General features: G+C 42.8%; 1 protein-coding gene across 1 annotated transcript; it reads right to left on the bottom strand.

The window, feature by feature from the left end:
* Nucleotides 1–1684: 1684 nt before the first annotated feature.
* LOC112462261 lies at nucleotides 1685–10464 on the bottom strand. The gene is made up of 6 exons (XM_025027947.1): nucleotides 10105–10464; nucleotides 7562–9472; nucleotides 5945–7519; nucleotides 5646–5759; nucleotides 3529–5481; nucleotides 1685–3256 (listed from the first exon to the last, which is right to left on the bottom strand). Exons 1-6 carry the CDS (start codon nucleotides 10462–10464, stop codon nucleotides 1685–1687), a joined length of 7485 nt encoding a protein of 2494 aa, XP_024883715.1.
* Between the last annotated feature and the right edge of the window lie 545 nt (nucleotides 10465–11009).

The following is an 11009-nucleotide window of genomic DNA, read 5'->3' as shown; positions in this document are numbered from 1 at the left end:
GCCTTTGTTTACTTCTTCTCCCTTATAACACAAATAAATCTTGGATAAATCTAAATTTTCTTTCATAATTTTTTCAATTATATGTAATATTTTTCTTGTTGAAAATGTTCAGAAAAGATAAGAAAGGATAAGAAAATAGCACGTTGCATGCAATAAAATTGCATATGCAACAAAAAAATATAAATTAATAAAGATATTTGTGATAAACTTATCGTTTTTAGTCAAATTTGTAACTTGATTACAAATAGATATTTAACCCTTCGTCCGCATACGTTTTTTTGGCACCTTTACGCCGCATAGGTGGGTCGTTTTCGTCTTGACGTTTTTTTTTAAGTGTTAAAGTGTTACAAAAAATCTGAAAAAATTCATGGAGGTAATTCAAACCTTCAATTTGAAATATGAATCATAAAATTATAAGCAATTTAATTTTTTCACATATTTTTTATTTAAGAAATGGAGCATCTACAACTACAACTTGTAAAATCATCTTTTACTCAAAAAATCATAACTTTAAGAAAAATAAAGATATCGAAATGAATAAAAAAAGAAATTGAAGGGGAAAAACGTACCTTTCATAAAAAAAATATTGCATGCAATTATTTTGAAATGAAGTGCTTAAGTGTTCGCCGCCAACCTCGTTTTTTCAAGAATTACGTGTTTCCTGTGACGACTGGAGAGGGTCTGGCGCCTTGAAACTCGGTAGGCGGGTTCTCGGGAAGCATAACTTTTTTTACGGATGCGCAGTGGCGCCATTTCTACGCGTTTGCAAAAGTTACAACTACATTTGATTTTCGCCCGGACGAAAACGACCCACCTAGTGGGACGAAGGGTTAATATTGTTAATAATTGTTTAATAACTGATTATTCTTCCATTACTTATCAATTTTACATATACACGTGTAAAAAATTGCGTGTTTTATATGTATATGTTATATATAATTCCTACAAATATATTGACATAAAGGTGTAATGTGCGAATTTATGCTATTTACGAGATGTCGTGTTAATTTGTATATAAGAAGATAATAGTCTTATAATTAATGGAAATATTCTAGATCTATTCTCTTTTTATTGAGTCATTAAGTTTTTCCCCAGCGTTGTTTTCCAAGAGATAAAATAAGAACCTTGGTAGATTTCCAAATGAATCAATCTTGCATAATGCTGATATGTAATCGCACGAGATCGCAGTCAGTCGCATTTTACTCTCCCATCATCATCCCACCATTACGTCAGAATCTTGAAAAAAGAACGTTTAACGTCTATTTATGCTCTTAATCAACTTGTAGAATCATCTTTCTTTATTTACCGTAAAATTCCGACGTCGGCCTCAATCATCCTTGTTCTACTACGTCGGTCATTACGTTGCTTGTTTTGCTACAGGTGTCCAATGTACTGTCAGCTTTGTTTCTTTCAGCAGCGATTAAGATACCAATGCGCCGGGACACTTAAGACATATGTCTTATTGTTAGACCTTTATCATTTTAGTTTTTAAATAACGCGAATTAAAATCAAAGATAAAAATATAATACAAGAAATATATTTTTCACTTTGATTTTTAATTCTTATTTAAGGACTAAAATGATAAAAATGTCCAGACATAGTCCAGGACGCACGGTTCTTTTATTTTTAGATAAACGATGCCGATAGCTACTGGATCTTTTGAAACATTTCCGCGACTCGAAATCTATGCAAAATCTTCGTCCTCTGATGAAGCTACTTTCGCATAATCGAGCGACTCTACCCCGGCTGAAGGATCGTCGCTAGCGAAGTCTATCAGTCTCGGATAACGATCCGCGGTAATCGAACCAGTGACGGAAATTCGCGTCTCGTACAGATCGGTCAAAGAATCGGCCAACACATCACCTTTCGTCTCGACAGGGTCGAAGGGTAGTTTAGGCCTTTTCCGAGGACGCGCTTGACCGAGATTCAAACGACACTTGGTGCTCACGAGCGCATTGTTCGCATTTTCGGGATTCAACGCGGGCTCCGTACGACGAAGCTGCAAGCTCTCCAGTTGAAAATCTCTGGTGGCACCCTCGGCGAGACGGCGTCGATATCGCGGGTAAGAATCCTCGTCGGGTACCGTGACCGCTCCGGGAATAGGCGCGCCGGGGTCTTCGATTTTTCCCGGCGATTTCTGCAGAGATCTCGGCAGAATCTTTCTTCGCGCGATGCGGAGATCGGCATCGAAGTCCTCTCGATCGAACGAGAGGCTCAACGGCGTGACGCGTACGCCGAGTCTCTGATTGGTATTGAACATCTTCGCGATCGCGTATATCAGAGCGTTCATATTTTTGCAACGTAGAGCGTAGATCGCGCCGCGATTCCTCGCGAATAACGGCGGGCCGATCCAGCAGGGATCGGCGACGTAATAAGCGTCTTTAGCCGCCAGTGCCGCCAAGGCGATCCTGTTGCACTCGACGATGACGTTGCGAGATTCCTCAAAGGCCAATGCCAGCGCGTCGGTTAACGTCAATCTATTTCGATCGCCGTACAGAATCCCGTGTACACTCGTGCCAAAATCTACGGTCCACGAGTGTGGGAATATCCTGAAGGAGGTCTGCAGGCCGAACCTGTTCTCGGGCTGCTTCGAGCACTTCTGCATCGTGTTCCTCAGGCTCTCCGTGTAGTAGGAATCTCCGCAGATCACGGCCGAGTCCAGGACGGCCGGACTCCACCGCGAAGGATGACAGAGATTCTGCATGGCTAGAACGGCGACGCATATGGCGACGCGGTTTTTTCCGGCTCGTTCGCCGAATCGACGATCGTACGCGCCGATCGTGCCCCAGATAGAGTAAATCAGATCGATCACTTCGATCGCGTAGTTGTTCCAAAATCGCCGATCGAACTTGGATGGATCCGACCTGTCGCCGCCCTTCGCTCTCTTACGCGATCTCATAATCGAATGCGTGAAGTTCCACTGATAGTCGAGATAGACCCACATGGGATCTTCCTGGAACTTGTCGAACGCCGGCGCGTCGATGGAATTCACGTGAATTCTATGGAGGAAGAATCCGGTCGTGCCTTCGTATTGATTGAGGCACATGTGCTTCACCATTTGACGGAGGCAGGAGAAGATGCACAGACAGGCGTTGCCGTTGGCGAGGGTCTTTCTGCCTCTCGCATCACATTGGTAAGGATCCAGGTAGTAGTAGCAGTTGGTCGCTCTCGAGTACCAAAAACCGTAGCAGCAGTTAGTAAAGTGCAGTATACCGCTCGTGTACGTCTTAAAGTAATTTTTCAGATGCCGTTTCACCTAAACCAACGATTATAGATATAATGACGTTTAAAAATTAAATTAATATTAAGAGGTATAATATTAACTTCAATAAATTCTAAATGTGACCTATGCTATTTATTAGGCAAATTATAATAAATAAATATAAATAAATAAATACATTTAAAAAATTAATAACTGCGTCAGATATAAAATTGTAGAAAGTAAAATCGGAGAATTAATTCCATTATAAAAAGAATATATAAAAAGATTTACAAAGAATAATTTTCTTCCTTATCCTCGGCACTCACTTGCGCGTAAAAATCCTTTCTGCCAGTCTGAGAATTCGTTGTTAGCACGACTAAGGGTGACGCGCAGTCACGAAAATCGAAAAGCCTGTTCATCAGCGGGACATTTCGTAAAATATGTTCCGTATGAAATTTCGGCTCGAAGAATTTTCTATACAAATTCTCCGCGACTTCGAGGACCCTGTCGATCATCCCGGGAAGCGGAGACTGAACGATGTCCCTCTTTACCACGACAGCCAGTAACGCGACGAAGTAGCAACGTTTCACCAGCGGTTCCAGCAGGCTGTCGCGATCGCGAAGAACCACCGTTCCGAGTACGAAGATCGGTTTCGACGCGAGGCCGATCGATTTGAAAATCGCTTGAACGTCATAAGACTCCGGAAGCTCCTTTCGGTGAATCTCCGGTAGAGACGACGTCGTCGTCGGCTCGTGAAGACCTTTAACATCGCTGTAATCGGGCGCCATTTTTCGCGCATAGGATATAGTGATCGCTCTCACGGCGAATTCAGTCTCCCGCGGCTCGTCGATCACCTTAACGATCAGCTTGAGAAACTCGCCCAGGTTGCTGGACGCGATCATTCGCAGGCTCTTCGTCCCCGTGACCGTCCACCAGGCGAAGTAATTCTTGCCGCACTTCGTAATGCCCACGTGAGCGTAACGGCAAACGATGATCGCACCGGTGTAGATCGCCGTCTCGAATATCTTCTTCAGGGTTGACGCGAGATTCCATCCCTCCGTGGCGTACAGGATTCCGCGGTGTATCGGCGCGAATACCGCTCGAAACGCGTAATTCGCTATTTCGAATTCCGGCAGTGCCCCATCGATCATATCGCTCACGGAAGTGTCCTCGCTTGCCAACGCGTTGTCAAAGGCGTAATCGACGGCAGCCTCGAGTAACCCGTTGATAGTACGTTCCGACCAGGACGCAGGATCGTGGATCAACGACCACGCCAGGATGCAGAGATCGATGGGGATTGCGATGGCCGTATGGTTACGAAATATCCTCTCGGGCGGTATTCTTCGCTCCTTCGCCGTTTCCTCGCGATCCCGATCGCGATCGATCTCCGACGGCTCTTTGAACGGCGTCAATACAGGCGCGGTAATGTCGTTCTCCAAAACAATCGCCTCGAGCATCGAGGCCTCGTGATACCGCATCGGCGTAAAACCTACGGCCGTGACGTCACGATCGGGATCCAATTCCGGATCCGGTGCGACCCACTCGGCTAACTCGATCAGAGACATTTCGGACTCGACCGTTGGCGTTGTCACGTCCAACTTTACGTCGTCGCGAACCAACTCTTCCGATTCCTCTAGCTTCGCGCGACGCTTGACGTTCCTCCGTTTCCGTTTACGTTTCGTCATTTCCATGTGAGTGACTAATACGGTGTAGAGGCGAAAAGGCTCTCTCGCAGTTTCGCCGGCGTTTTCTTTAACTCTATCGAGCATTGACTTGAGATTGCGGAACCTCATAAGGCAGCAGTAGCCCTTCTCGTTCGCCTGACCTTTCTCATCGCAAGGATAAGGATCGAAAACGTAATATCTATCGTCCGCCTGCCAGATTGCGTAGGCGCAATTTGTCAACACCAATATACCGGTCTGATGTTTTTCTAGAAATTTCTTCACGATAATATCAAGCTCGTCGGTTGGGGAACTCTCGAGGTCGGAGCAGGTGATTTCTTTCAGAACAATGTTGAAACTTCTGCCAAACATGTTTATCCTGTCAAACGTTCTATACCCATTGTGTCGCAATCTGCCGACATGTTGATCGAGCATATCGGCGAAGCGAATCCATTGATCCAGAGCGTTAGCGGGAAAGCGATCTACATCCAGCACGATTTTCGTCAAAATGCAGTATATAGCCGCGTAGTAGCAAGGTTTGAAGTAAGCAGAATCAATTCTTGCGCGATCCAGCAGACTGATATTGCCTCGTATTATCTCCACGTTTTCATCCACAACCTTGAAGTAATATTTAGATCAACAGCGCGCTAAATAGGTCACTTATCAAGTATCCAATTACATGCAAAAATGATAGAAAACAGATACTAATTATAGTTTATGAAACTTTCGTGATATGAGATATCAAATGCTTACGTGACATGTTTTGAATGTATTAAAATTACTTGGAAACCGATAACTTTCGATGATGGAAGTTCTACTTTTCTTTCTAAATCTTCTGCACTAATTATCATTTTCTGCATCTCTACCGTTTTGACATCATCTTTCTTGTCCGGTGGCTGAATGCAAAGAAAACTTAATTAGACTAAAAAAAGTTTTTGTAAAAATTAAAAATATAATAAGTAATAATATTTATACGAATAAAAAAATGTGATAGTTTTGCAATTTTTTGGACTATATTGTACAATAATGTGCGTTCTTTTATTATATTTTTGTAATTATTGGAAAATTATTGAAAATTAACCTGCAGCTCAGGGCGGAATTTCGGGAATATTAATTTGAATAGTAACTTTTCCGCATCGCGGAGATTCTCTTTGACCCCAGGCACTATTTCTTTCGTCTTTGGCACGATCTTTCGTTTCCGCTCATCGGGACTTATCAGGTGCTTTATCGTTAAAACGGGGGTTTTAATTATCGGTCCAAGTGGTATCAGTTCTAGTCTCGTGGCGTAAAACACTCTCGATAACTTCCCTAACGTTTCGTCTTCTTTCTTTTCCAGCTCCCCTCGTCCGGGATATTTTTCGTCAATCGCTTTATCGATTTCTTCGTCCTGGATGTAACCCTCGTCAATAGCTCTTAGAGGCACCATATGGATCGGAGGCAATCTCGAGTACAAGTACCTCCCGAAAGATAGCTTAATCATCTTCGAAGGTTTCGTGTCTCGCAGCAACGGCACAATCGCAGTTGTTATAGGTTCCACGGAGACATCGCCCTTCTTGATTTTCAGCCTTGAATCGATCGAAAATCTAGATACGAGCGACGGGATCGATCTGTTCGCCAATTTTGCCTCCAGCAAAATGCGGAGCGTTCTCTTCGGCGGCATCACGTACGGCGGTGGGTGATCGTACTTCATCTTTTCCAGTATCACTTCCTCAGGCAAGCCATTCAACTCTTCTTCGGTCGGATCCTGGATTTTTACTGTGGAGGTCAAGAGAGCCAAGTTTAAGCGGTAAGGTGCGTCGGGCTGTACGGATTCCTCGATTATCCCAACAGGATCTTCTAGCGGTTCTAAATCGATATCTTCAAATTCTTTTTCTTTCTCTTTCTCTTTCTCCTCCTCTTTCTCCTCCTCTTCTTCCTCTTCCTCTTCTTCTTCTTCCTCTTCTTCTTCTTCCTCTTCTTCTTCTTCTTCTTCTTCTTCCTCTTCTTCTATTACATCCTCTTTATCAACAAGATCTTTCGCTTCTACGTCGACAACGTCCGGCTTCTTCTCCTCGAGCTTCACTAAATCGTCATCAGTAATTGGTAAGAACTTTGTTTGGAACGTTTTTCTCATTTTCTCATCTGGAATTACAATTTCCGTGGGTGACTTGTACTTTCCCGGTTCTATCGCGTCGAGAGCTACGAAATGAAGTGAGAAACGCGGATCGTTGTATTCTAAGACACCGTAAAGAAGGTCAACCAGTTCGTTGAGACTGTCCGTTACGATAAAAGCAGATGAATAATTCCAAATACGCCATCCTTCTGAATCACTACCGTAAGGATTGAACAGGAAAAATTTGTCATCCTCCTTCCAAATGGCGTACATCAGTCTTCTGTTTTCCAATATCACTTCGGGATATCGTTCGAAGTAATACTCGAGAGCCTCCGCGAGATTAGCCAAAGGATTCGCGTCGCCGTCGACAACGTTCATACTCGTCTTGAAAAAAGCGTAATTCTCAGCTAGTTTCAATCTGGGAGGTAAGAGAGAGACATCTAAATGACTCGGAGCGCGTGTAACTTTCCGAGCGACAGTTTCTTTTTCTTCTTCCTCCTCCTCTTCCTCTTCTTCTTCTTCTTCAGCCTCTTCTTCTTCTTCCTCCTCCTCCTCCTCCTCCTCCTCCTCCTCTTCCTCCTCTCCCTCTTTTTCTCTCACTTTCACTTCTTTTATTTCTGGTCGGCCTCGTTCAATCCACATTATAACTTGTTCATAAGCCTCGTTGCCGATGTCAAGAATTTGATCCACGTCTATATTTCGCCAGCGGGCCGGTTCCTTTAATTTCCTATATACCAACGCAGTTAAGCCAATTATTAATCCTTGTTTACCTTGTGATCGCGGATATGTAATCATCATGCAAGTTTTGGTACCGCGAACAAAAAAACGATGTGCATTTATCATTTCATATCCCATGATATAACCTATTTTATTTTGCGTCTTTTCTTCTACATCTTCTTCCCCTTCCCCTTCTTCTTCTTCTTCTTCTTCTTCTTCTTCTTCTTCTTTTTCTTCTTCTTCTTCTATGTCTACTTCCTTTCTTTTCTCTTGCGCATATATAAAAGTCGTCGGCTCGTCAGCCGTCATCATGTATTGATCTACGTTCCGCATAATCTCTGGATATTGAATAGACACTTCTGCGAATTTACGCGAGTCTGGTCGTAAACGTGGCGTCGTGTCGATTAGATCGGTCTTCGTCACATCCAGCGGTGCCGGTGGCGATGGGGCCCGCGGTCTGCGGTTCGTACCGCTCTCCCGATAAATTACTTTTTCGAGCGGACCACCTGGCGTAATCACTCCAGTCTTGACATAAAGCACCTTGACTCCGTGTATCGAGAAAGGATCGCTCTCTTTATTGCCGGTATTTTCCAGTACCGTCTCCACCACCTCGTTTAAAGTGCTATTCATGGTCACGCAAGCGGCTTCTCTGATGGTATCGCCCGTCGTGCGTTCCTTGTAATCGACCCTGAAACCCTCGTCGTCACAAACAAACGGGTCGAGAAAGTAGTATGCATTACCGTCCTTCCAGATCGCGTAAAAGATCTTCTTGATCTCGAGTATTCCGCATTCCTGCGTCTCAAAGAATTGCTCCATGTCGCTGTCAATGGTAACCTTACCCTTTTGCGCCTGACTCGGCATTACATTCGCGTCCACCTTTATCTTGGCGGAATACACTCCGAGGACAACGTCGCCCATCAAGTCGTCCAACCGAAGTTCGAACTCGTCGTCGAGCTTCCTCTCCAGAACTCTAGCTAGATCGATCAGATAGATGTTGGACTGGTTGAAGATCAAGTCAAGCAAAGCGCTCGTCCATTTGTTCGCGCTGATCAGCCGGGAATATATCAAAGCCGCCACGGCTACGATCAGGTGTCCTTTACCTCGCAGAGCTTCCTGTACGGCAGGATGCGTCAGATGATAAGAGCCCTGTATCACGGCTCGGTGTTGCTGATGAATTTTATAACCGCTCGGTCTTCTTCGCGGCTTCTCGAGTGCCATCGCGGCCTCCTCGGGGTCTTCGGGAGAAACGGTCTCGACTTCGCTGATAGATATCGGATAAATCACGAAAGGTTCGTTTCGCACGTTACTCTTCTCAAGGATGATGAACAGCAGCCCTATCAGGTCCTTCACGAGAAACAGTTTGGCCGACCCGCTGACCCCGTCGGCCGCCGGCTCGCCGCTCTCTCGTCGCGCCTGACCGTCAAATATGTTGTAGTACTTCGAGTCTCGCCAGATCGCTATATTGAGCACCGGCGACGTCAAGATCCCGGCGTCGTGTCGCTCGAAAAACAGCTCCAGCGCCTTCGCCAAATGAAGCTCCGTCGGATCGCGCGAACGAAACTTGCCGGCGTACGCCGGATCCTCGAGCTTAACTTTCACATTAAACTTTTTCCGCAGGAGAAGAGTCCTTTTCAAGTCGAGGATGGTCATCGTCCGGCGATCGTTCGTGTTCACGTCTTTGTAGGATTCGCAGTAAAAAGTGTCGCCGTCCTCGACGATTTGATCGATCACCGCCTCGTTCCAGCAGCGAGATTTGTGAATCGCGGTCGTGGCGAAAGCTGCGATCGCTATAGCGCCACCCTGTTATTAGAGCTGCGAAATGAGAAACTGCAAAGCAACGTTTAACAATATTTAAAAAAATAAGGTAAATATTGAGTATAAATAACGTCGCCTCTCCCCCCTTGATTCCTTTAAAATTTTCAAATTTTGTGTATTTTGTGGATCGCGTAAAAAAGATTCTAAGAAGGAAATATCGTCGCTCATGTTCCGTTAGTTTATGATTAGATAAAGCAGAGAATACTCTGTATTTATGCTTTCTACTATTCTCTGCTTTAACAAAGATTATAATTTAAAAAAATATGTAATTGAATAAAATTGTAAATAACATATGATCTAATAGTAAGAAGCGAAATATATATCCATAAATATAAATTATTATTTCTTTACTTATCGACATCGTGATATTTTAAGTATTAATTATAATGGGCGATAATTTTCCTTCTCTGAATTTCTTTTACTACTCAAAATATATATAGAATTTGAAAATTTCAAAGGAGGGAGGAGCCGTTATACTCAATATTTAACAAAAATAATTGTTTTACTATGTAACATTAAACTGTTAATGTAATTATTGCTTTGGTATGAAAAGACACGTTAAGAAAAGTATTTCTTAAATAAAGTTCATTATTGGCTCATGGGTCAATTGTGATTACCTGATAACCTCTGGATAACGGTGAGAAATGCGGCATGTTCAAGTGAATCAGACCGGAACGAACTCCGTATTTAACGCATGAGGGTAACTCCGCTGTAATTTTAGTAAGAGAATAAGTATCGTTCGGTAAATCGAGCATATTGTTCAAATTCCGATATTCTTCCTCCAGATCCTCATCGAACTCGTCGCTGCTCGGCGTATTATCTTTGTCAATTTCCATATCTCTCGCAACATCTCCGACAGTAGCGATAGTCTCGGCTGAGACTATCTCATTGCGTTTAGCAAGCTGCCTTATTTTCATCTTTAATGATCTTGCTTTCTCTTTCTTCAAATCGGATGCTGTCCCCTTGTTACGTTCCATGTTTCTGTCTTATATATTTCTGAATGAACTTTTAATAAAAGTATTATTAGTTAAACGTATAATATATGTTTGCATTATGATTTAGTAAAGTTTTAAATATTTATTAAGTGAGTTAACCTAATTATAGTAAATGACATAAGCAACATACAAGATTACGCTTAATTAACAGCTTATTGTGTTTACGTTTTCTTATACCTGACATGTAAATTTCGGCTATTAATGAGTGACTGCAGGCTGGGCAAAGTACACAATTAGATTTAAATTTCAAGTTATTAATTGCATGTTGAATTAAACTAAATGAAATTATCAGCGGATTAAGTCGATATAGAAAAATATTGCGATCAGAATGTTAATATACATTGATACGTTTTTAACATTTGACATTTGACACAATAAATTATTTGTATGTATGTACATTGACAGTACTTTAAACTAGAAAAGCATAAAAATGTCTTAGACTTTAATCAATCGTTAAAATCAAACAGTAATAGAGGTATGCAACAATAGATTCTATTACGAAATGCATGGAATTTATCAGAAAGATA

Source organism: Temnothorax curvispinosus, unplaced genomic scaffold (assembly GCF_003070985.1).
Source record: "Temnothorax curvispinosus isolate PA1 unplaced genomic scaffold, ASM307098v1 QBEX01012135.1, whole genome shotgun sequence".
NCBI classification, from domain to species: Eukaryota; Metazoa; Arthropoda; class Insecta; order Hymenoptera; family Formicidae; genus Temnothorax; species Temnothorax curvispinosus.
The sequence above is the reverse complement of the archived record's forward strand: the minus strand, read 5'-3'. Positions and strand labels throughout refer to the sequence as shown.